Below are 26,965 nucleotides of genomic sequence, written 5' to 3' on the forward strand. Positions count from 1 at the left end.
TCCAATGAAAAAAAATGAGACCACATTACTAAAAAACTATTACTTTGAGAAACTTCTTATTCGTTAACTGTTCGAACTCAATACTTATATATATATACTTATTATTTATATTCGAACTCAATACTTATATATATACTTATTATTTATATTCGATTGTGATAAATTTTAATTAGTAATTAGTCTATAACATTTTCATCCACATTTATAATCTTTAACTTTTCACTTTGCATCGCAGATTTGCGCTCGAATTTGTTTAATGGACCCTAAGTTTGAGTTATAATTTTAACATAGAAATACATATTCTCACCACTTCCTCTATATCTTTATAAATGGCAACACACATCATGTCTATATACCTTAATTATTATATCATATACCAATAGATAATTTAGAATCATATATTGATGTATATTTTAGTTTATTTTCATGATGGCATAGGTGGATAATTATTTTAGAAAACATAATAGATCCAATGGCTGTAATGATTCGAGTCTACCGATTGATGGCCAGATGTGTTTTTTCTCTTTTTTCTAGAGTATCCACCTAGGATCCTATGTGGCTTCACCTAGAGGTTTCAAAAGGAGCCTCCACTTAGTAATAGTAAGATGCGTAGCGCAGGGCTCCTATGTTTTTAGGGGGGAGGGAGAGCGGGGCTCTTATGTGGCTTGCGGAAGCCAGTTAAGCCATAGGCCTATCTAGCACAACCGTTGCAGCCCATCAATCTTTCTCCACGAATACTATTCAACATTTTCTTACACTTGATTCAACAATCCGTAAATCTCATGTCAAAATTTTGAATAGGCTAACTCAACATTGCACGGAGATCAGATATTATTTTGACTTGCTCCCACCTCACATTGATTTTCCGACGTGTGATACACGATTCAACATTTTCTTAAGTTATAACTGATTCAACAATCCGCAAACCCTAATACAATATTTCTAATATGCTAATTCAACATGTCACGGGTCAGATATTATTTATAGTTGGCTTAGGGGACGAGGTATTATTTATGGTTGGATTGCTTCCCATATTTTCTTAGCCATATATATGCTATAGCACTGATTTCAAACACCCGAAGCCATGTAAAAAAACTTGTGGAAGTTATATAGGTTTCCCGTGCATAGCGCCGTCTCTGCTCTTGGGCCCAGCAGCAAATCAGGCCTTTGCTTGTGCGCGGCGGGCCCAGAGGCGCCGGCGATGTTTCTAGGCCCCTTATTCGGTCTGGGCTGGCCCAAGCAGGTTGCTTGTCAGGTTTGTTTCTTCTGTGATGATGACTACTTTTTTCTCTTGGAGCTGCAAACACTAACCTTGTTTGAAGATGCGTTTTGGAGTCCCCGAATTTTCTGAAATATGACTTAGCTTGAAGCGTACAGACTTAGCTTGCAACTTGAAACATGACAACGAAAATCTTAGATGTTCGGACCTATCACTCCAAACTTTGTGACAGACGATAAGGCAGCCTCTTTTTTCTTATGAAACTCATGGTTGCTTTGATCGCTCTTTATTCCGCCTGCGCATCAGCCAGGTCACTAATCAAGAGTCTTGATTACAATGATAATTGATAAGATAGCCTGAAGCACACTAACCATATGGGGTGCAAGCAGCAAAAAAGACAAGACAAAATCTCTAACAGGTAACCATGATGTCGGCCGAAAATCATGTATCTGGCCCAGCCATATTTTCTTTAGGCCTGGCCCAAATAGCCTGCCTCACCGCCTCTCGGCCCTCGATCCGCTAAAAGGGGCTCTGCGCCACTCGAATCCAACCCACGCGACGCGACATCGCCATCCGCTCTAGGGTTTCTTCGGTATCCCCTCCCGTCCCGCGACGTCGCCGCCGCCGCCGCCGCCGCTCCCGAACTGCCGGTGAGCGGTCGCCCTCCCTCTCGTCCAATCCCTCCTTCCAGAATTCGTATCCCTCGTCGGGAATCGTCCCGGCCGGATCGGTTGTTCCTGGTGCCTTGCGTCCAGCGAGCCGTTCCCGTTCCCGCATCTCGGTTTCTCCTCGATTGGGGCGAGTAATTCCTTCGTTCCTGGGCCATGTGGTTGTATGTGCCATTTTTATCTGTGCGATTGCCGGTAGATTCTTAGGTTAGACTTGGATCCGCAAGTCCCGGGCTCGTGTGTCGTGTGACATGTTAGAGCTTCTAGGGAGAATTGATTCGTGTTGGTTCTGGCCGGACGTGAGATCGGGAGCTCGGTTTGCTGTTCTCGTTCGTAACTTGTTGGAATTGGTTTTGGGCTACGAATCTGTCGTTCCATTTAATTCTGCGAATATCTCGCAGTGTTATTAGGGCTAAGGGCATATTTTTATTGCCTTTATGGAGATTGGCTAGCGAAAATTGCAGCATTCTTGACAGATCGATATGGTTTTTCAGTTGAGCAAGCCCGCAGTTAATTGTGAAGTGTCTAGTGCTGAGGTTATCTTCTGTTTTGTAGTTATTGCTTCTCTGTACTTTTTTTTAAAGAATCCTTAATTCCTTATATGGGGTCTTACTACAAAGTTTGTACTTAAGAATTGTTTTGCTTTCCTGTTAACCCTGCCTCAAGTTTAAATGCGTTTGCCATATTCCTCATTGTACACTTTGCAGAGCTTGAGCGAAGTAGAAGTAACAGCAGCAGCAGCCGCCGGCGCCATGCAGTCATCCCGTTTCTGGGGACAGGTACTTGCTTTCTCGCCTGCAATGACCCCAGCATGAGGGCATATTCGTTGTGTCAATGCTACAGTATTTGATACTTACTGTGTTGTTACTTATTGCAATATTCACTGCTTGGTTCTTTGCAACTTCAGGGGGACAGTGAATCCGAGGAGGAGGAGGAAGAAGTCGAATCAGAACAGGGCAGTGATAGTGAAGATGATGGAGGTCGTGGTACTGGGGGACGTGGAACCCAAAACCGCTATTTGAAGACCCAAGAAGATGATAGTGATGAGTCTGATTCAGGCCACCGCGTGATTCGCTCTTTGAGGGACAAACGCAATGAGGAGATGAGATCTATTGTTGATCAGATGCGTAATGCCATGAAGATCAATGACTGGGTTAGCCTGCAGGAGAGCTTTGAGAAGCTCAACAAACATCTTGAGAAGGTTGTGCGCGTCAATGAATCTACTGAGATTCCAAAGATGTATATCAAGGCTCTTGTGTTACTGGAGGACTTTCTTGCTGAAGCCCTTGCAAACAAGGAGGCTAAGAAGAAGATGAGCAGCAGCAATGCAAAGGCACTCAATGCGATGAAACAAAAGCTCAAGAAGAACAACAAGCAGTACGAAGAGCAGATCCAGAAGTGCAGGGAGCATCCAGAGAGCTTTGAAGATGAAGCTGCGGATGACAAGGATGATGATGAGACGGATGATGAAGATGGGGATAGTGACGCAGAGATTGAAGATCCTGAGAAGATAGTTATGTCGGAATCAGAAGGGGAAAATTCAGAAGATGATCCTGACAAGGGTGATGGTTGGGTGAGGAAGCAGACCAAGAAAGATAAGATGATGGACAAGCAGTTCTTGAAAAATCCAAGTGAAATCACATGGGATATTGTTGATAAGAAACTCAAGGAGATTGTGGCTTCAAGGGGAAAGAAAGGTACTGGAAGGATCGAGCGTGTTGAGCAGCTTACTTTTTTGACCCGTGTGGCCAAAACACCTGCTCAGAAGCTTGAAATCCTCTTCCATGTGATTTCTGCACAGTTTGATGTCAACCCTAGCTTACTTGGGCATATGCCAGTCAATGTGTGGAAGAAGTGTGTCAATAACATGCTTCTTGTTCTCGATATACTCCAGCAGTATCCGAACATTGTAGTAGATACCTCAGTGGAGCCTGATGAGAAAGAAACTCAGAAGGGTGCAGACTACAATGGAACAATACATGTTACTGGTGACCTGGTTGCATTCCTGGAGAGACTGGACACTGAATTTTTCAAGACCTTACAGTGCACAGATCCGTACACAAAAGATTATGTTCAGAGGCTTAGAGAGGAGCCCCTATTCTTGGTTGTTGCACAGAATGTCCAAGATTACCTGGAAAGGGTTGGGAACCTCAAAGCTGCTGCCAAGGTTGCACTGCGTCGAGTTGAGCTAGTGTACTACAAACCCCAAGAAGTTTATGATGCAATGAGGAAACTGGCAGAGCAGCCTGAGGACAGTGTGGAGGAGGGTGATGCCGAGGCTGGTGATGAGCATCAAGCATTGGATGATAATAGGGGACCACCGCCATTTGTTGTGGTTCCAGAGATCGTGCCCAGGAAGTCGACTTTTCCAGAGAGTGGCAGAGCTCTGATGGATGGATTGATGTCCTTAATTTACAAGTATGGAGACGAAAGGACCAAAGCCCGTGCAATGTTATGTGACATATATCACCATGCAATTTCTGATGAATTTTCAGTGGCTCGTGACTTGCTTTTGATGAGTCATTTGCAAGATGGTGTTCAGCTTATGGACATATCATCGCAGATTTTATTCAATAGAGTCATGGCACAGCTAGGGTTGTGTGCTTTCAGGGCTGGTTTGATAAATGAAGCTCATGGTTGCTTGACTGAGCTCTACTCTACTGGAAGAGTGAAAGAATTGCTTGCACAAGGTGTGCAACAAAGCCGATACCATGAAAAAACTCCCGAACAGGTAAATCTGAACCCTGCTCGCAACTTGCCCTGCTTGTCCGTAATTGCTGAGCACATGGCCAATTCACACATGCAGAACACTTATGTGGAAAAGTTTTAAATATTTTCAGTTGCTAATTACTCACACAGGAGTATTTCAATATCTTGCATTTGCTAACTATCTATGTTTCTGTTGCTCTTTAATATGTTAATATAATACTTAATCCTGTTTTACACAGTAATTCTCTAGTTGTTTCGAACCTTTGGTGGTTTTCCCATATTGGGCTGTGTTTATATATTTTAAAACACAGATGTAGTTGATTTCGGTGCAGTAACTTTTTTTTGAAAATACGGTGCAGTAACTTTTCGCTTTACTAATATTTAGAGTAAACCTCACTTTCATCTATGTTCTGCACATTCATTTAATTGTAGAGCTTAATTGGGATATTTAATACAACAATTAAACATTTTGATTACTGGTGCTAATGATGCAGCCACTCTAATTCCTGCAGGAAAGACTTGAGAGGAGAAGGCAGATGCCTTACCATATGCATATAAACCTGGAGCTTCTGGAAGCCACTCACTTGATTTGTGCGATGCTGATTGAAGTTCCCAATATGGCTGCTAGTACGTATGACAAGCGGAGGCCTATGAGCAAAACATTTCGCAGGCTTCTCGATGTGAGTGAAAGGCAGACTTTTGTTGGGCCTCCAGAAAATGTGAGGGACCATGTAATGGCTGCCACAAGAGCCCTCAACAAGGGTGACCACCAAAGGGCGTTCAGTGTCATAAGTTCGCTGGAGACCTGGAAGCTTCTGAGGAACAGGGAGCATGTACTTGAGATGCTGGAGCTTAAGATAAAGGAGGAAGCCCTTAGAACCTATCTCTTCTCATACTCCTCTTGCTACGAGTCCTTGAGCCTTAACCAGCTCATCACCATGTTTGATCTTAGTGAGCAGCATGCTCACAGCATCGTTAGCAAGATGATGATGCATGAAGAGCTTCATGCTAGCTGGGACCAACCAACAAAGTGTATCGTTTTCCACAGTGTGGATCAAACTAGGCTTCAGGGGCTACTCTTCCAGATGGCAGATAAGCTCTCGGTCCTGGTGGAGAGCAATGAGAGGGCATATGAAGCAAGAACTGGTGGTACTCTTGAGGGTATACCGCCCAGGCGCAGGGGTGACGGTCAGGACTCATCCAATTTGGGGAGGTGGCAGGATAACTTTGTGTCGTCACAAGGGAGGCAGGGTGGTGGCAACCGGTCTGGATATGCTGGCAGAGGTGGAGGTCAGGGTGGTGGATATCAGAGGGACAGGGGAAACCAGGGTTCCCGTGGTGGCTACGGTGGCGGTTCACGGTACCAGGATGGAAGGGGTCGCAACCAGTCTGGTTCCTCGGCAAGAGGTGGTGATGGTGGTGCACGCATGGTGAGCCTTAACAGGGCTGGTAGAGTTTAGTAGTGATAAATTTCAGCTCAAGGTTTCTCGCCTGAAGGTCTTCCATCAAGGTCTCCAGTTTTGAAGCACTGCTTTTTCCATAATTTAGAAACTTGCAGTTCTAAACTCAGGTCGTTGTTTGCTATATTTTGTTGTAGCCTTTTGATTTAAGTATCTGTCAGAAACTCTGAGACTTGTTTGTGTCATGGGAGTGAGGACTATGTATTCGCTCCAATATTTGATATCTATTTGCGACTATTTTGATATTACATGCTATGTTTTCTTATTTATGCTTATGTTCTGATGATTTTGCTTATCGGGTCGGGTGAATTGGTGGCAGAAGGTTACATATATAACATTCAGTTATCTTATCGAGTGGAGACTAAAGATGGCTTATATCACATCTCTGAAGTACTACCTGCACAGGCGTTACAGAAAGTTTTTTCTATTGAAATGTTGATGTAGCCATCTCTTTTGAGTTGAATCAGGTATCAATTTCTGGGCAAACTGCAAATGTTTGATCCAGCGATAATTGTCAAGATGCCGTGTCGAAGCGAAAGGTTTCAAGATCTCGTCGATGCTGGAAAAAACTTGCTGTCGCCTTCCATCTGGGGTACCACGTGTCCTGGACCCACTCGTACCTACATCATTTTTTTTAGAGGAACCTACATCACTTAGTTGTAGTCCGCCCAGCCAGCCGCCCAGGTGCTACGGCCCGCGGGACGCACACTCGGGATAAGGAGCGGCTCTGGGCCTCTCCCCGAAGCATCGGCAGGGGCGGATCAACCACTATGGCGAGCTCTGGCGGCCGCATACCTCACCGCCGGTGAGACCTCTGTCATCCCCTGGCGGACTGCCCATGCCTGACGCCTTAATTACGCCCTTTGCGGTGCTAACAGACTCGACGTAGATGACGTCCGAAGCGACGAACAAAGGAAACACACCGTGATTGAAATTGGAACCTGACGTATTTCCTGGACACCATTGGCCCACATTACCTAAAATGAGCCACGCAACTGGCCTGCTCTGCGTGTGAAAGGTGGCCCACAACTGGCCATGCAAACAGTCAGTTGCCACGCTGAGTCGCTGTCTCGCTGATTGGTTTCCCAGGCGCCGCACTCTCTGATCGATCGCGGTCTCGTGGATCGCGCGATATTGCAGCAACACCGCAAAATAAATGGCGATGCCCGCGGCACAGCCCTGCGCTAAGCCGCTATGGCTAACGGCCGACGGCGACGCCACACGCCTGCGAGTTGTTGTCTAATCGCCGGCACCGCTACAATGCCAACACCGGCGTCCACGACCACGGGTTAGCTGAAGAGGGGAAGAAAAGAAAAGGTTAGTCTGTTGGTGCAAAGGAATCATTACATTAAGAATGTAAGTGCAGATTGTGTCATTGTATACATGAATTGCTATTCTGAAACACAGGCCATCACGTTATTACATCTCGTTCTCTGCGTGCATCACACAAATTAGCAGGTGAAAGGCCGCCATAGGTGAAATTTTATCCTCGATCCGCTAGCCTTGCACACGGCAGCGCCCTCTCCATCCCTCCCATCTTGCCTAGGTTTGTCCAGGTACTTCATTGGACAGATAGTGTTCTTTGCTAATTTATAAATAGAGTAAAAATGAAACGAGTTGGTCAGCTCAATCTATAGCAACAGAAGGATGGAGGATGTGTCTCTCATGATGCCCAGCCCCCACCACCTAAAACTTCGTAGGAGACCGCGGCTCCGTTTTTTCCGCGAACTGTTCCACGCGACGGCGAAGGCGACCGCGATCCTAACCTAGATCTCGTCATCTCCAACGAGGTCTCCTAGCGCTCCAACATGGACACTCCAGTCTACAATGTCCAAGCCCCGCTGGTGACGATTCTATCATTGCGACCACTAGCAAATTGTCGGTTACCTGTTCCTTGCGCCGACGTCCACATAAACCCTAATTTCCTCTTGGGTTATAGCATTGCTTAGGACCCTAGTTGGATCATTTGTGTGACCAATCGTCGTTGGTCGGGGTCACGTTTCGCTGTTTCCTGTTACCTCCGGCCATTTCCATGGCGGCTAATGGTGGCAGGGGATCGGGGTCTAGGGCGGCCCAATCCCGGGGTGGGGGTGGGGGTGGATGAGGTGCATGTTGCGGACCTCCTGGAAAAGCTCAATATCACGCGTGATGAGGCTGATGTTGATGCTCTTAGTGATGATGAAGATGAGAAGGGCAATGGAGGTGTGCAGTGGGCGGTGATTGGCAAGGTTCTGTCACCGTCAACCCTACATATTTCGACTATCAGGAGTGCAATGAGACCGGCGTGGGGTAATCCTTTTGGCCTCAAGTTATGGTCCGTTAGTGATAAACCACATAATCTGTTCATTGCGGAGTTTGGAGGCCCTGATGACAAGAAGAAGGCCCTAGAGGGATCGCCATAGATGGTGGGGCGCCATGCTGTGGTGCTGCAGGAATATGATGAAACCCTCAAGCCGACGGATGTCAATTTTGTCCGGATGGAGATTTTGACCGGATGCCAAACCTTTGTTCAAGGAAAAGGAAGAGAATATGGACTTACATGCGCCGCACAAGAGGAAGTCTGATGGTAAATCTGGGCTGGCACTAGACCTCAACTTACCGATGTTAGAGGCTGCTGCGGTGCCACGCATGGCCTGGTGACTGAACGTATCGCTCATCTTGGGAGTGCCTCGAACCAGGATGAGGAGAATGTTGAGGTGTAGAAGAAACAAAGAACTACAACCAAACTTCATGCAAGATCAACGCGGATCGTGGAGGACGACCCCCTGCGGGCAGCCCCAAGCAGTTCAAGAGCTCCACGAAGTTGTGGAGCAGCATAAGCCCGCGATAGTTTTTTTGTCGGAGACTTAGTTGGACAAGGATCATGTGCTAGCCCTGAGATATCGTCTTGGATTAGCTAATGGCCAAGCAGTTAGGTCAGTAGGACAAAGTGGTGGTGTGGTGCTAAACTAGCATGGTGATGTAACAGTGTTAATCCAGAGTATGTCAAAATCGCACATTGATGTCCTTCTCTCATGTGCGAGGGTGAATGTGCATGAATGGAGGTTTACTGGTTTTTATGGAGAGCCAGGATGGGAGCTACGGAAGGAGAGCTGGTACCTGTTAAGGTTTCTCTGTGCACAATCGACAGCTCCATGACTGTGTGTGGGAGCTTTTAATGAGGTGCTGAATGGAGGGGAGCATTTTGGTGCTAATGACAGGGAGGCGTGGCAGACAAATGCCTTCTAGGATGTGGTCGCCGATTGCGGTTTCACTAATCTTGGGTTCACATGCCTACCTTATACATGGGGCAATAGACAAGAGGGTGGCCGTAATGTTAACGCCCGGTTGGATAGGGATTTTGGAGATGGTCGATTCTTGAATGCCCTGGGTGATACTACGGTGCAGAACATTCAGTTGGCTAAATCTGATCACTGTGGCCTATTGGTGGCTGCCAGACCAGCGGGTGCTATTTTTAGGAGGCAGGGAAGGTGGCACAGGGCTAAACCCTTCTTGTGCGAGGATATGTGGTTTCGTCATGAGGGGTATAAAGAGTTTGTAAAGTAGACTTGAGACCCCGGGTAGGAGGCACATAATTTGGAGGAGGTGGGTGCTTCCCTTTGGGCTATGCAAGGGGCATTGCGAGGATGGGAGCAGAATGTCTTCGGGTCAGTCTGGAAGTAGGTGAGGGAGGCCTGGGAGGAGATTGAAGCAGAAAGAAGCAACACGTTGTATTGTGGGCTGACACCACAAGAACGGGAGTTGGTTGACCGGCTCTCAGAGGTCTTGGCGAGGGAGGAAGCGATAGAGCGGCAACGGTCATGTGTCTCATAGCTGCGGGAGGGTGACCAAAACACTGGTTTCTTCCAAGCCAAGGCATGTGCGAGAGGACGCACAAACCGAATCCATGCGCTGAAGCGAGGGGACGGCACGGAGGTGACGGAGTAGGAGGATCTAGAACAATTAGCTACTGAATTTTATTAACAATTGTTTTTGGCATAGGAAAACTTGGAGCCGGAGTTGGTGTGTCGCCATGTTCCTCATAAGGTAACTGATCAAATGAACGGCTTGCTGGATAGGCCGTTCTCGTCGGAGGAAGTTAAGATGACTTTGTTTCACATGCATTTAGCGAAGGCCCCTCGAGCAGATGGTTTTAATGCGGGTTTCTTTTAATGACACTGGAATTCACTGAAGAGTAGTGTCACATCAGCAGTGCTTGGATTCCTCAGTGGAGGGGAGATGCCGGAGGAGATCAACCGGACACTCCTAGTCTTAATTCCTAAAGTGGCCAATCCGCAAGAATTAACGTAGTATCAACCAATTTTGCTATGCAATGTGTTGTACAAGATTTGCTCAAAGGCAATGGATAATAGGATGGGGGGATTTCTTGATGAAATTATATATGAGGAGCAAAACGCTTTTGTTTCTGAAAAATTAATTACCGATAATGTGCTCATTGCATATGAGTGCATTCATTACCTCAGAAATAAGAAGGGGAAGACGGGAGCGTGTGCAATCAAACTAGATATGGCAAAGGCTTATGATAGTGAGTGGGAGTATCTACAAGCTATCATGGCTGCTCTTGGCTTTTCCACAAGATGGAGGAATCTGGAGATGAAGTGTGTGACGACGGAGTCCTTATTGATGCGAGTTAATGGACAGTTTTCTCCAGTTTTTAAGCCTTCGTGAGGGATTTGACAGGGAGACCCTATCTCTTCGTGTTATGCGCTGAAGACTTATCATGCATGCTGAAGGAAGCTGAAGACTTATCATGCATGATGAAGGAAATTCGTCCAAGATTTATTGCGCGTGGAGTTAGAGTGGGCATACATGCGCCATGGATTTCACATCTAATGTTCATGGATGATTGCATGATCTTTACACAAGCAACGAAAAGAAGTGCTGATTGGGTGTCGCAGATCCTAGAGGAGTACCACTACAGCTTAGGTCAGCTAGTTAATAAACAGAACTCAACAATTTTCTATAGTGCAAATTGTGAGCAGGGAGACAAGGAAGCAGTCTACGCCAGTTTATAGATAACAGTGGAAGCTTTGGGGAAGAAGTACTTGGGATTACCAACCTCGGTTGGGAAAGTTTCAGATGGTGTTTTTGAATATATTCCAGGCAGGATCAGGAATTTAATTTGTCGCTGGAGTGAGAACTTACTGAATTGCACTGGCCAGGAGGTTCATAAAGGCAAATGTGCAAGCGGTGCCAGCCTACCCTATGAGTTATTTCAAGCTGCCAGCCAATATTTGTAAGAGGATGGCAACTTACATCTCAAATTACTGGTGGGGTAGCTTAGTGGACAATTACAAAATTCATTGGTTGAAATGGAACAAGCTCATGGACCCTAAAATGGAGGGGGGGGGGGTATGGGCTTTCGAGATATGTCTCTTTTCAATCAGGCGATGCTAGGGAAGCAGGGATGGCAGCTCTTGATTCATCCGCATGCACTGTGCTCAAGAGTGTTGAAGGGTAAGTACTATCCAAATACTGAATTCCACGGAGCTACAAGGCGGAGGAGGAGCTCAGAGATATGCGGGCTATTTTGTATGGGCGAGATGTGCTAAAAAAAGGGTTGATATACCACATTGGCCCAGTGTCATCGGTGAACATTTGGGAAGATAATTGGATTCCTAGGATACAATCTTTTAAACCTCGAGTCCGGCTGCAGGAAGATACGGTGCATACCGTGGATGAGTTATTTGATGGGGACGATCGGAGATGGAACGTGGAACTCATCCGCCAGGTTTTCATTGGGATTGATGTCAATGAAATCCTGAAAATTCAGCTGAGCCGGACTATGAATGAAGATGTGGTGGCATGGACGCATGAGAAGGGAGGCATGTACTCTGTATGTTCAGCGTACAGGCTGCTGAAAGAGGAGCAAGTGAGACACACCCTAGAGAAAGAAGGAGGTGGTGCGACGTTGGAGGGTAGTAATTTGTGGAAAGTTCTACAGAAGTTGAAGATCCCGCTGAAAGTGCAGATTTTCTGGTGGCGAGTGATTCTTGGCTTTCTTCCATCCAATGCTGAACTAAAAAAGGCGTCATATACAGGAAGAGAGCCATTGTCATGCCTGCGGTAACAAGTCAGAGCTTATACCATGTGATAGTGGATTCATGGGCAAGGTGATTCTGGGAGGTGGTGAAGGAAATCACTTAGAGAAAGCTACCAAATTTACATCCGCTGACGTGGGCGATGGACCTGCTGTTGGGTATGGTGTGCTCTAAGAAGATGCAGCTGTGTTCGTTTGTGGGGGATGGTTGCTGTGGTCGAGCCGCAATGGATGCATGCATGGCAGGAATAGATGGAACCCAATGGCGGCTGTAAAGCATATTGCGCATATGGTGGAAGAGTTGATGTGCTTGGGGCTTCATGAGGAGACAGTGCAGCGGGTGGAGAGGTGGTAGCCGCTAGAGGAAGGGTGGGTGAAGGTGAACTCAGATCGATCCCTTGATGGTCGGATGAGGAATGGTGCAGGCGTGGCGGTGCTACGGGACCATCTTGGTCAGGTTATCGCAGCACAGGCGAGATGGCTTGGCCTGGTGCAGGAAGCTCAAGTGGCGGCAGCAACGACGACGCTGGATGGACTGGTGCTGGCATCACAACTGAGGGTCCCAAAGGTCATCCTGTAATCAAACAGCTCCATTTTAGTGAATGCTCTGACATCCACAATGATGGATATGTCATTCATTGCTAGTTTATGGCATGATATTAGAGAGCTTTGCATGCCGTTCAGGTATTTTAAAGTTTGTTTAGTTAGAAGAGAGGCAAAATCTATAGCAGATAGGTGTGTGAAGGAGGTGTCGGATGACTCCCCCGTTTTGAATTGGCTGGTCTGCATACCACAGTGGTTTCAGAAGCAGCAACCAAAGACTGTAATCCTGCTGTTTGATTGAATGAAGCTCTCATTCTCAAAAAAAGGATGGAGGATGTAGTTGCATGACCATTTGAAAGAGGCGGATAATATTCTGTGAAGTCAGCCTACACATTATTGAAGGATGAACAACAGCTTAATTAAACTGACATCAAGAACTAGTGGAGTGGCTTGCTCATCAAATGGTGGTGTATGGTGGAGAGTCCTCTCGAAAATGAAGGTTCCACCGGAAACTCGAATCTTTTGGTGGCGGGTTATAAACAACTTTATGCCGACAAAAGCGGAACTTAGGAGAAGGCATGTTATCCAAGAGAGCCACTGTGAAGTGTGTGCTATTCTCGTGGAGGATTTGTACCATGTAGTAATGGAGCCAAGTGTTTTTGGGAGGCGGTGAAGAAAGTGATTGGGAAGAAACTTCCTGCTCTCCACCTGACAACATGGGCTACAGACTTTGTTTTCAGGTGATTTTTGCTCAATGAATGAAGAAGCTCTGTTCATATGCGGAGTATGGTCACTAAGAACTGGCAGGAACTCGCAGCATTAGGTGCTTTGCTAGTTTCTTAATTTCTTTTGTAATAACGAATGCCAACTCTTCAACTCATGGCTGTGCGAGGAGGGCCTCCATTGTAAACCCAGAATGTTCTTGGATCGGTTACACTCTTGAATGGATTATAAGGAGATTACTGATCAAGATTGTAATGCCTGCTGTGATGAATGAAACTTTGGTATTTACTCTAAAAAAAGGATGGTGACAAGCAGTTTGTTTTACTAAGAATGTGTTGGCGCTAAAAATCAGCCAATTGAATCTCAGCGTCGGACACACGACCCGGGAGAATCTGCTTAGCTCCTGTTCGGGTAATCGCCCTGGTGCGGTTCATGCGGCGTGCCAGCCAATCTGACCTATTGATTGGCAAGGAAGAAAACGTGTCAGATCCCAGATGCTGCGATCGGCTAAGGTTCCGATCTCGAGGGAGCTTATCAGCGAATTGGCCGATTTGCTATAACAAGGTAATCGGCTATGGTGCAGCCGATAACTAGGTAACGTTTCTGAAGAAAACTACCAAAGTAAACTAGACAACGCTACAAGAGCAACACTTGAAACAGATCTAATCGGCTATACAAAAGCAATAGATAAGCAATAAAGATAAATAAGCCGAAAGCTCTAATTTCAAGCTGGATAACTAGTGATAAAACTAGAACAACAGGTAAAACCTAGAATTCTAGTAAATACCGATAACTGGTGAATAAATCTAAACGAAACGACAGCGATGCACCCGAAATTAAAGCTTAGATATTACTCGATAAACGGAACTTACAGAATCGGCCGGAGATCGTGTCGATGCAGCCCTGCCAACCCGTACGAACTCGTGAAAGAAGAAAAGTATTGGCGAAGTCGCCGACTTGAAAGTAAAGTACGAGGAAATAGTAGATTGTTGTATTGATTTGATGACAATTTTACAGATCTCTAAAGATGGCTATTTATAGCCTGTTACAACCAACTTCTTAATCGACTAGGATTCTATCTCTAATTTTAAATGAAAACGAATATCCACAAGTACAACTCGTATTGGAGTTGGTCATTGCGCTTCTGTGGGTCAATCTTCTCCTTGCAATTCGCTTTAAGCCCATATTGGCTCAATTGCCCCAGAATCTTAATCGGCCGATTTCTACCAACTCCATCCGCCAAAACACTGCAGCGCCAATCGGCCAATCTTCAACTGTAGCACCAATCGGCCGATTCCCAGTCGTGACCTTTTCGACTCACCACATCGGCTAATCCTTTCCCTTCTTGACGCCGATTCCATATGTGTCAAAATTTGATGTCAACAGAATGTACATAGGGGCAGCTGGTGGAATAGAAGCAATTGCTTCTATACAAGTAAGGAATTATTAGTACATTTACAGGGATCATATTTACTTGGTTCCATATTTGAGTTCATTTGCTTGCTGATGTTCTTCACCTTTTTCTTCTATCTTGTAGTGGTCTAGAAGGGTCATCAAAGTAGTTTTTTGTTTGTTTGTTTGAGCAATTATCTTTTCTTCTTCTTCTTTTGGGATAGGCTATCTTGTCTAATCAGGATGCCCTTAAACTGTTTTATTGTGATTCTGAGTATAGGAACCGTGGTGGATTCACAAAATTGCTTGCCAAGACACCGAGTTTGATTCTACATGTGTACCTATACTGACATTCAGGTTGGGTGTCCCTATCCAATTACTGAACCCTGTTTATTACATTTTTACTACTAAACTATGGGTCTGTTTGGTAGAGCTCCATCTGATTCTGATTCTCTATGGAAGTTGATTCTCTGAGAGAAGTGATTCTGTGGCTGAAAGTGATTCTCTTCGATTATCTAGCATAAACTCGTAAAATCAGGATGGAGAATCACTTCAGAGAATCAGAAGAAGCTACTTTTTTCAGCTTCCAGCCTCTTAGTTCATTTCAGAAAATCACTTCATAGAATCAGCAGAGAATCACTTCTCTCTAAAAAAACTGTTTGGCAGAACTCATGCTAGAATCAACAGAGAATCAATTCTGAGAGCTCTGCCAAACGCACCCTATATGATGGAATTTTCTGATTCCTGATTTAGAGTCCTAGCAGGGAACAACCCAACCTACTTAGTATATCATGTTATGTGGGATGAGAACGGATTTAATTAACACTGACGGTGGTTGTAGAACTTAGTCGAAATATGTCTGCAAGTAACGTTCTATAGGTAATTTTCAGCAGCTGGAATCCCCTTAATTTTCAGATGAATTAATTTGTTAATTCCTTTTGCAATCTCTCAGTGTGGCTGCAGTTAATTGGCTATGTAACAATTATAAACTTATATTTTGGATGAACCTGCACTGGACCTTGCCACATGATTGTCAATTAATCTGATGACTTGATTAATTGATTTTCATTATCTGCACCTATTCCCATGGGAGTTGCGCAAACAGTGGCAGCATATTCATGAAATTCACGAAACATATGATTTTATTTTACGTAGGTGTGGCAATAAAAAAACAGTTGAGCGATGAGTTGCTTTGCTCGATCTCTTTGTTCTTTTCTTTGATGGGATTGTGACCAAAACTCTTGGTACCATCAGCAACTCTTCATGCTTCTCTCATGCACAAAAGGTTGACATTTTTAAAGATCTACGGACTCAAGGTTCGTTTGAGTTCCACTAATCCATCTCAAATGGACATTTATCTGCATTTCTACTGTTTTTAGGTGTATGCTTGGAGAAGAGGAGAAATGGGAAGGCTTGAATCAGGAATGGTAAGGGTAGCCACATGGTGCAACTATAGATTCAGTTTCATACTTGTGAGGATATTATTCAGGAAATACACTTTGGCTGGTTAGAGTCTGGTGTGAAGCCACATGCTGTTTCTAGGATTTAGGATGGAAGAATAGTCTTAGTTCAAGTATTGTTTGGATAAGGTCGAGGTTCTATTTTGGGGTCTTAGGAGCATATGCCCTCCTTTACATTATTCTCCCGGACCAGTATTTTGTGCAATATGCTTCTCTTGTATGATTGATGCCTGAAATGTTTTTCCAGTAAGAAAAGATTACATTAGGTCTTTCCTGGACCAGAGTACATTTTATGTCTCATCAATCTGGTCGCGAGAGGCTTAGCATGAGCGTGGGACCAGTAAGAAAAGATTACATACCAGTATACCACGTATGTGTTCATACCAGCATCGTCTAATCCGTATTTCAATCGGAAGAGGTCCAGTAGTAATCGCCTAATCGAAATCGGGAGAAGGTCTCAGACCACCGATTCCGAGGCATCCGATTCTAAGCTGCTCGGTCGGCGATTACCACCTGGCGGATCCGTTTTTACGCGACAACACATCTCCGACGGAGACTCCGATGGTTCGGGGGCAGGCCACCGACTCGGAAAGCAGGCAGCAGCCAGAGCAGAGGCAACCTGCGGTGCTCTCCACCAAAGCCAGAGCTAGCGATCGACGCGTTCGCCAAACGATTCATCAGACAGCGATCATGGGGATCATCACGGGGAAGAAGGCTCTCTTACGCTGGCGATCTCGTTGCTCGCCGTGCTCCTGCCGTGCGCCGCCGCGCGCCCCGTCACCGACACAGCTAGCATCGACGGCAACCGGAACCTGCACCTGCCGCTCCGCGGACCGCTGCTGCGCGGCCCGGAGAGCGTCGCGTTCGACGGCGACGACGCCGGCCCCTACAGCGGCGTCTCCGACGGCCGCGTCCTGAGGTGGAACGGGCAGGCGCTGTTGGCCCAGCTCCCCTCCTCAAACGCCCTGTCAACGCAACACAAGAACAGAAGAACAAAAGCTCACACTTGTAATTGGATGGCACACAACAAGACTCTCTGGAACACTGGAAGTTTTCTTGTTTTCACGGTGCTGCACACCAGCACTCACAAACACTAGTATTCACAAAGAGGCACACACGCACAGCACTTCACACACCCTTTGGCGCTCGCTCACCCCCTGGCTAAATAGCCTACGCAGTTGAGTATCATGCACACCACAACGCCGGAGTTTTTGCCAGCCACACGCACGCACGCAGCTCCTCACGATCCAAAATACTCGGTCGCCGGCATACACGGCACTACTTCTTCATGCATGCAGTCAACAACCCGGCCGAGTCTCCATGCGCAGCTCCACGCCTCCTGAAGAACCGGACATCCATGCAAGCACTATCTCCTAGCATGGACCTTCACCAGTTAATGACCCGGCCACCACTAATCACCCGGCCACTAACCACACACACGATACACTTGGCCTGGACACAAACACCAAACAATTTACTCACACAGATCACACACACGACACTGACGCACACTAAAAAGCAATATGATTAATTCTAACAATCACCCCCTAATCTTGTTGGTTTTTATTCAGCACCCCCACACACTCACAGTAGTGTTGGTTCTTGATCTGCAATGGCAAGTTGTGCCACTGCCTTGGCTGCTTTCACCGCATCACACTCGTCGGCGAAGTGCCCGAACTCACCACACTTGCGGCAATCGATCTTGGACTTGTCAAACTTGCCGCGGTACTTCTTCTCACCAACGTTGCTGCTGCTGGAGCCATTGCCGCTGCGCTTCTCTTCAGCAACTAAGGCCTCCCACTCGGCCCGTGTGAGCCGCTTCTCCGCGCTTGCAACGAGCAGCTGCGGCACCATCTCCTTCTCACGAGACCGCCCCTTTGACGACTCCTCGAACGCCCTCAAGCGCCCGATCGTTTCTGTCACCGACATCTCCTCCACATTCCCCCATTGCTCAATGGTGCTGATGAGGGGTCCAAACTTGTCGGTGACGGAATGTAGGAGCTTCTCCACAATTGTAATGTCTTCCACTTTGGTGCCGAGAGAGCGAATCTCGTTCACCATAGTGGTAACCTTCAAAGCAAAATCACTAATATTTTCAGACTCATTCATGTACATACCATCAAGCCTCCTCTTGAGGGTCTGTACACGCGCCTTCTTGACACGTTCTTCACCAGCATGCATCTCCTCAAGAGCTTTCCACGCCTTCTTCGCTGTCTCCTCCTCAGAAATGGCCAACACCATGGCCTCCGGCACAGCTTGGACAATGGCGGCGAGAGCCATTTGGTCCATCTTCTCATCGACGTCACCCTTGCTCACCACGGCCGCCCACACGCCTTGCGCGCGCATGAAGATCTTCATCTTTACAGCCCACACACCGTAGTTGTTCTCCGTGAGCATGGGTAACGTAGTGTCACCCCCGCCTCCTTCACTTGTTGCACCACCGTCTTGTCGTCGTCGCCGCCGGCAACACCCTTGCTATTGTCGCCGATCTTCCCCATCTCTCAAACGTGGCTCTGGTACCAAATGTTGGCCCAGCTCCCCTCCTCAAACGCCCTGTCAACGCAACACAAGAACAGAAGAACAAAAGCTCACACTTGTAATTGGATGGCACACAACAAGACTCTCTGGAACACTGGAAGTTTTCTTGTTTTCACGGTGCTGCACACCAGCACTCACAAACACTAGTATTCACAAAGAGGCACACACGCACAGCACTTCACACACCCTTTGGCGCTCGCTCACCCCTGGCTAAATAGCCTACGCAGTTGAGTATCATGCACACCACAACGCCGGAGTTTTTGCCAGCCACACGCACGCACGCAGCTCCTCACGATCCAAAATACTCGGTCGCCGGCATACACGGCACTACTTCTTCATGCATGCAGTCAACAACCCGGCCGAGTCTCCATGCGCAGCTCCACGCCTCCTGAAGAACCGGACATCCATGCAAGCACTATCTCCTAGCATGGACCTTCACCAGTTAATGACCCGGCCACCACTAATCACCCGGCCACTAACCACACACACGATACACTTGGCCTGGACACAAACACCAAACAATTTACTCACACAGATCACACACACGACACTGACGCACACTAAAAAGCAATATGATTAATTCTAACAGGCGCGCGGCTGGTCGACCTACGCGTACAGCCCGGGCTACGACGTCAAGGGCTGCACCGCGTCGAGGATCCGGCCGGCGGAAGTCACCGAGAGCAGGTGCGGCCACCCGCTGGGCCTGCGCTTCCACTACGGGTCCGGCAACCTCTACATCGCCGACGCGTACAAGGGGCTGATGCGTGTCGGGCCCGACGGCGGCGAGGCGACGGTGCTGGCCACGAAGGCCGACGGCGTGCCGCTCCGCTTTACCAACGGCGTCGACGTCGACCAGATCACCGGAGAGGTGTTCTTCACAGACAGTAGCATGAACTATCCGCGGTCAAAGCACGAGAGAGTCACGACCACCGGAGACTCGACGGGGGCGCCTCATGAAGTACGTTCCAAAAACGAATCGTGTCACCGTGCTGCAATCCGGCATCACATACCCTAACGGCCTTGCCATCAGCACCGATCGGACGCACCTCTTTGTCGCTTTGACTGGGCCGTGGAAGTTACTAAGATACTGGATCAAGGGTCCCAAGGCGGGTACATCAGAGCCGCTCGCTGATTTGCCGGCACTAGTAGAGAATTGGCCTTTAGTCCCCTAAGAAATCCTAGGCTCCCAGAAGGCCCCCCACACGTCGCAAGTCACGCGATTTTTCACGCGAAATATGCGCGTGCGCGCTGCGTGGGATTTGAACCCACAACCTCCAACCTCGCGCGTAGCTTCCTTGCCATCCCACCTACACACCACATCTGACTATATAGGGGATGCTATCCTTTTATCCCGGTTGGTGAACCTTTAGTCCCGGGCTAACTTTAAACTGGAACAAAAGGGGGCGCATCAAAAGCCAATTCTCTACAAGTGCAGGTTATCATGACAACGTGAGAGCCGATGGCAAAGGTGGATTTTGGGTAGCGCTACATCAGGAAAAGATGGAACTTCCATTTGGTCCAGATAGACCTGCTCGCCGTGAGGATCAATGCCGATGGGAAAGTGGTCCAAGTGATGAGAGGTCCTAAGAGCGTGAGGCCGACCGAGGTGGTGGAGAGGGAAGGAGGCAAGCTATACATGGGTTCTGTGGAACTACCCTATGTCGCTGTTGTTAGTGAATAGGAAGTTCATTTGCATCTTAGTGCTTTGTTTTAGGTTTTTTGATCTTGCTATTTTCTTAGGAGCTTGAATTTTTATTTATACTTTAGTTATTGCACTAGCCAATTAAGATACTTGTTGAATGTATACTTACTGTACTTAAGAGGCTACTACTTACTTTGCATCTTAGTGCTTTGTTTTAGGTTTTTTGATCTTGCTATTTTCTTAGGAGCTTGAATTTTTATTTATACTTTAGTTATTGCACTAGCCAATTAAGATACTTGTTGAATGTATACTTACTGTACTTAAGAGGCTACTACTTACTGTACTTAAGAGGCTAACTAGGTCCGTGCCCATGCGTTGTTACTGGGCAAACAAATTCCCTCGTAGCAAATAAATTCCCTCATTGAGCATAAATTTTCATGCTTTGAAATATTTGTAACGTTAGCACAACCTATGAAAGAAATTAACAAACTCAAATAGGGAAAGTAGAACTAAATAAGCAAACAAATACTAAATTAAGCTACTACACCGTGAATTTTTTCATCAGGTTTATTTAATACCTGCAATTTACAAAACTTGAAATGCTATTGGCAACAGAAGCACTGCATTGCTTCTTTTTGATTCTTACGGTTAGCACCATGAGTAGCATAATCCTCCCCCCTTTTATCCAATACGATTCAGTTCTCTAATGTCAATTTTCTCTAAGAAGCAGTATGCACTATGTCAGTTTTCCATGCTTATCATGATTGGTTACTGGAGCCTAAGTGAACTTCCACTTCCTGCTTCTCTTGATCCTTTCTCTGTCGTATGTACTTCACAAACTTCACAAATCCCTTGCTTTCATCGCCCACTATTTTCTTCTACATGTAAATTGCAAAAAGATTATTTAGCATGACAATAAGAAGCACATAGCTAACTCTGCATCAAAGATAATTTGTTAACAACCGGTGGGGAACATCAACGTTGGGGTCGTTCTCCTCCTAGCACATTGAGCCCTCTTAGCACTAACCTCTACATACACTTACCATAATAGTGCACGTTCAGTCATTTCAGAGAATCAGAACAACGGATAAGAAGCAGAGAATGGCATGACATGCAATTTTGCAGACCACAAGCAAGCAACAAGCTATACAACTCAGTCATTTCAGAGAATCAGAACAACAGAGAAGAAACAGAGAATGGCATGACATGCAATTTTGCAAACCACAAGCAAGCAACGGCTGGTAATCTCAGAGTCCTCAACCTGGCCAGTAGAGAAGAATGAAATAAGATAGAGGAGAATGATCAGTAGCAAAGAATTGGCAAGTACAGAAATCATGCCTTTTGTAGTGTTAAAGTCATCATCCCATGAGAAAACCAAAAAATTTATATATAAACCTTGCTTGTTTTCGAATGAAAATTGTGCAGCTTCACAAAGCTTTCGGCAGAAGACAAAATACTTTGGTAAATATTGGTTTCTTAAAAATTTACAATACACATTATTATAGAAAAAAGAAACCTAGCAACATAGGTTTAGTTTGTTTACTTCAGATTTAGAGTTGCTTTAAGGCAACAGGTTGCAAATTATTGAAATTAGTAAAACAACCTGCAACCTAGAATTAGCTGCAAACTAACACACAATCTGAAATGTGAGAATATTGCTCAACAAAAATAAAAAAATATTAATATGCAACAAATTAACTATTTATGTATAACCAAGAAAATTTCGTAGAGTGACAACAAAGACACAAAGTCCAGAACACTACTTACACAAGAAAGTCTTCAGCACACGCTGAATGGCAGCAGTGAAGAACAATTCCTTGGTCTGTATGCACTTGATTTCTAGAAGGAACAACACTCAATGTTTTTTTCCCAAAATCTGCTATTTCTGAAAGGAAACAATTTACTGAGTTGATAGCCAGCAAGAAGCTAAATTAGACAATATAAACTGTTACGTGATATATGATTCGTTCCAAAACATCATGCTTAGGAATTATGAACGAAAGCATGGCTTCTATCCTCCCCAAGTTGCACTGAGATGATATCTTGACATTCCATAATGTAAATCAAACAATCAAAATGCAGGTCTATATAAAACAAAATGCAGGTTTATACAAAACAAAGCTATGTCTCATATTTGCACAATAATATATAACACAAGGCACTGTTTTCTTAAAGCTATATAGCTCTATATGTGCAGTTCTGTTAGTGAAGCAGTGTGGAAGAAGTATCCATGCACCTTAAAACTGTAAAAGAATACAGAATGAGGATTGAGGTACATATTAACTGGATTAGTGGAACTTGAACCAAACGTGAGGCAGTAGGTTTTTTTTCTAAACTATGGTCGACTCTATATATGGTTCAGACATTGTTCTTAATTACTAATGCCTTATAATATGTATAATACACGAACAATTTCAGGGCTCTCTAATTTTATACTTTTAACACATGCCCTAAATAAATGCCTGTGCCTTTATCTACAGTAATTTAGCCTTCCTAAGCATGCAAAATAGTCCGTTGCACAATAGAATCACTATTTCATCAGGTGCCTTGCCAAAATAATGGTATATCACTTTTGTACACAACTATTGATTAGGCATATACTACCAAAATCTGCTTTGGTTTTGATATCAATGCAATTATTTTAAAAAAGAAGCATTTTAAAATGATGGAGACATGGAGTAGTAGGGGAAATGGCTCCATCTGAAGATTTCAAAGATAAAATGATCATGTAGAGCCTCACCATTCTGCTGATCTGTTCCAATCCTAAGCAACTGGAAATGCCATGTGATGAGGAAAAACAAACCACTACCAAAAAAAACCAACACATGAGGGTGGGCACATGCCACAACTCAGAATTTAGGCCTTTGTGCTCTCGTGCTTCTGAAAAGCTAAAAGCATTTGGAGCTATCAATCAGACTCACAGCCTCGCAACTCTAGTCAAAGTAGCTAGGACATCTGCCATTTGTACACTAAATATCTATATTTATCTTGATACTACATTAGCATGATAAGGGGAAATAAAAGGTGCAGATCGATGGTCACTCCTTGTGCTCAGTGGTTGCAGCAATCTCTGACTCTCCTGCTAACTTATTTCTCAGCCCAGTTAGGGAGTAGCTTCTTGGGTAGGCATAGCACCAAGCTAGCGCCAAGCATTCCTGGCATATTGAGATCACAAATATACATGTTAAACTAAACTGACTTTTCAAAATTAATAAGCACGTGCAGAAAGTAAAGCAAAACAAGAGTAGTACGATGCCAATATAAGAGTAGATATATCAGTTCAAGTGCTTGCTGTTATTCCGAAACACAAAGCGCCAAAGGGATATCTTTCACACTAAAATATTTAAGAATTGCAGAAGAGCTATGCAGTGTGATGATCAGGAGTTCAGGACATGCTCTGGATGCAGAATCAAAGTAAATCCATACTCAGGCGACACAAGAAACAAAAAGACATTATGTAGTGATCTATGCAGCCCAAAAAACATATCTGCAAGCCTCCCAACTAAACCAAGAGCAAGAGCAATGTCAAGCATTCACTGTGCAAATCCCCTTGGTGCACTTGAGCAATCACGGCTAGTGGTAGAGCTGTAAGTGCCACCAAATTAAACACTGTCAAATAAAATTAAATAGTGCAAAGGCACTCACGATTGGAAAGGGATGGGAGGTAGGAGGTGGAGCCCCAGCGCGTGATTGATGAGAGATCAAGAAAGGGCGTGTAGACCTTGCCGGCATGTCCATGGATCACATGAGGCTCTGCAGATGATGCCGACAGCTGCAGCAGGAACGATGGGAACGAGGGTGCAGCGGATGGAGCTCATGGCGGCGCATTCGGCCAGCACCTCTTTGGATCTATCCTCCGCCGCGGATGCTGCGAATCCAGCATCCTCGGGTCGATGACAGTGGGGGACACTGCCCTAGTGCGGGCGATGCGTGGGTGGACCTCATCCTCGGCACCCCTTCTCTGTCTCGGCGTTGAGGTAGATGTAGAAGAGCTCGAACGCTGTGAGGAGGTAGAAGAACATGTCCCGCACGAATGATGCCTGAGCACGGCACACGACGCAGCGATGAGCGCGATGGTGCTAATGACAAACGCGGAGATGAAGGCGCCGGCAGAGAGGATCACCGCGGCGGTGCCCTGGGGATCCCGCAAGGGCCCCTGAGCGCGGCGGCGGAGGCGGAGGCGCACGCGTCGGGCGCGTCAATGCGGGAGGGGATGGAGCGGAGGATGGGCCGACGGTGCGATGGAGGACGCGACGGTGTGGCGATGGTGTGAAAAAGCTTCAGAGGCGCAATGTGGTGGAACGGCAGGGCCTCAAACTTAGAGCTCCTAGCCGGTTACGTGTTAATTATTATGGTTACCAAAACATCCGGCACCGGTAGTTTACATAGGCTCCATCCCTGCTTCCATTCCTCGCATTCAGCTTGAAGAGCCGAGCAGCTCTGCGAAGCTGGGCGTTCTGTGTGATTATGGAGGAACTGTAGTACTCGCCCCAAAATGCAAGTCGGGGATGGAATGGTCAATCGTCAAGTCAAGGATGACTTCTTTGTTGGCGAAACGATGGGGTAGAGAACCGGCTGTGGTTTGTTACAACAAACTCTATCTAATATATTCTAGAAGATTCACCACAGCCGCATAAGTCTAGGAACAGCAAAGGGATAAATACAAAATATATCTTTACATTTAACACTCCCCCTCAATCTAAACTTCTCAAGTTGAGATTGTTCTTAAACATCTCTAATTGTCTTACCGGCAATGGTTTTGTGAAGCCATCAGCAACTTGATCTCTTGTAGATATAAACTCAATGTGAAGTAATCTTCTTACTACCCTTTCTCGCACAAAATGATAATCCACTTCTATATGTTTTGTCCTAGCATGAAAAACTGGGTTAGCAGAGAGATACTTAGCTCCAATATTATCACACCATAATTTGGCAGCTCTGTGCGCCTGTATTCCCAATTCATATAACAGAATTTGTATCCACATAATCTCAGCTGTGGCATTTGCTACAGCCTTGTATTCAGCTTCTGTACTTGATCTGGAGACAGTGGCTTGTTTTCTTGCACTCCATGCTATCATATTAGACCCCAGAAATACTGCAAATCCTCCAGTTGACCGACGATCATCTACATCTCCTGCCCAATCTGCATCTGAAAAGGCACTCACCAAAAGAGAGGAGGTTTTACTAATACGGAGCCCAATCTTCATGGTGTGTTTTAAATACCTCAAGATCCTCTTTACTGCCGCCCAATGAAGTGTTGTAGGAGCATGTAAATACTGACAAACTTTGTTCACAGCAAAAGAAATATCAGGTCGAGTCAAAGTCAAGTATTGTAATGCACCTACTACACTCCTGTATGCTGTAGCATCTTTTGGTCCAAGAGGTGTCCCTTCTTGTGCTGACAATTTTTCTGATGTAGACATAGGAGTACTTACTGGTTTACAATCCTTCATGCCCACACGATGCAATACATCTCTAGCATATTTTTCCTGGATCAACAGAATACCATTCCTCAATTTATTTACCTCTATCCCAAGGAAGTAGTGCAGCTCTCCAAGATCCTTGAGAGCAAATTCCTTCCTCAAGTCCTGCAGCAAACAAGTTGTAGCCTCCTGTGTGGAGCTAGCAACAATGATATCATCAACATATACGAGAATAAATATAGTAACTGGCCCTTTTTGATAGAAGAACAAAGATGTGTCAGCCTTCGAAGCCTTGAAGCCTAAAGAACACAATTTTCTGCTCAACCTCGAGTACCACGCCCTTGGCGCTTGTTTCAAACCATATAGAGCCTTATCTAACTTACAGACATAATTTGGAGTAGCCTTGCTTTCATAACCAGGTGGCTGACGCATGTACACTTCTTCTTCCAAAAAACCATGAAGAAAAGCATTCTGTACATCAAGTTGCCGCAGACTCCATCCTCTAGAAACAGCAATAGATAGAATTGTTCTGATAGTAGCATGCTTAATAACAGGACTAAAAGTATCCTCATAATCGACACCATATCTCTGTTTAAAACCTTTTGCAACTAGACGAGCCTTATACCTATCCAGACTCCCATCCGTTTTTCGCTTTATCTTATAAACCCATTTGCAGTCAATAATATTAATCCCTTTTCTTGGAGGAACTAAATGCCAAGTTTGATTCCTAATTAAAGCCTCATATTCGGCATCCATTGCTGATATCCACTCTTTATTATTTAGTGCTTCATCTAAATTTTGTGGCTCCCCGGAAGCAGTAAAACAACCATACCTGACTGTTCCATCAGTATAAATTTTTGGCTTACGAATACCTGCATTCAGCCGGGTCCGGTGATGTGGTGCTGGGTGATGTGGTGCTGGCACAGAGGATTCATCAACAGGGAGATCGGCATCTTCAGTATTAGGCACAGGCGCTGTTCTCTCAGCCGCATCGTCCGCAGCGTCAGAATCAGGCGCAGGCACAACTCCTGTCTCCCCCTCGCCTGAACCCTGATTCGGCCGCGCGTCAGCACCAGGTGGGGCACCCAGCATGCACGTGGGGTCAGGCAGTGCCGGAGCGCGAACCAGCATCTCCGTGGCGCTGGCGC

The 26,965-nt window shown here is 45.8% G+C and overlaps 1 protein-coding gene, 1 long non-coding RNA gene and 2 pseudogenes across 4 annotated transcripts; 2 read left to right on the forward strand and 2 right to left on the reverse strand.

Moving 5' to 3' along the window:
• The first annotated feature begins 1,724 nt into the window (after positions 1-1,724).
• Positions 1,725-6,304, forward strand: LOC117843247 (eukaryotic translation initiation factor 3 subunit C). Its single transcript, XM_034723818.2, has 4 exons — positions 1,725-1,869; positions 2,595-2,666; positions 2,795-4,618; positions 5,109-6,304. The coding sequence occupies exons 2-4, from the start codon at positions 2,640-2,642 to the stop codon at positions 6,054-6,056; spliced, it is 2,799 nt and encodes a 932-aa protein (XP_034579709.1). The 5' UTR covers positions 1,725-1,869; positions 2,595-2,639; the 3' UTR covers positions 6,057-6,304.
• Positions 6,305-8,098: 1,794 nt separating this feature from the next.
• Positions 8,099-20,577, forward strand: LOC117844309 (protein STRICTOSIDINE SYNTHASE-LIKE 10-like; annotated as a pseudogene).
• LOC140221708 (uncharacterized) lies at positions 17,248-19,337 on the reverse strand (annotated as a pseudogene).
• A 331-nt stretch (positions 20,578-20,908) lies between the features above and the next one.
• On the reverse strand, positions 20,909-24,684 carry LOC117845847 (uncharacterized). Of its 3 annotated transcripts, XR_004638166.2 has the most exons (4): positions 24,518-24,684; positions 24,040-24,434; positions 22,162-23,549; positions 20,909-21,272 (listed from the first exon to the last, which is right to left on the reverse strand). It is a non-coding gene; the product is annotated as an uncharacterized lncRNA (long non-coding RNA). The 3 variants fall into 3 exon arrangements; XR_004638165.2 differs by having other exon boundaries at positions 20,909-21,655; positions 24,040-24,684; XR_004638164.2 differs by having other exon boundaries at positions 24,040-24,682.
• Between the last annotated feature and the right edge of the window lie 2,281 nt (positions 24,685-26,965).

The sequence above is a fragment of the Setaria viridis genome, chromosome 2, assembly GCF_005286985.2.
Source record: "Setaria viridis chromosome 2, Setaria_viridis_v4.0, whole genome shotgun sequence".
Taxonomy (NCBI): Eukaryota; Viridiplantae; Streptophyta; class Magnoliopsida; order Poales; family Poaceae; genus Setaria; species Setaria viridis.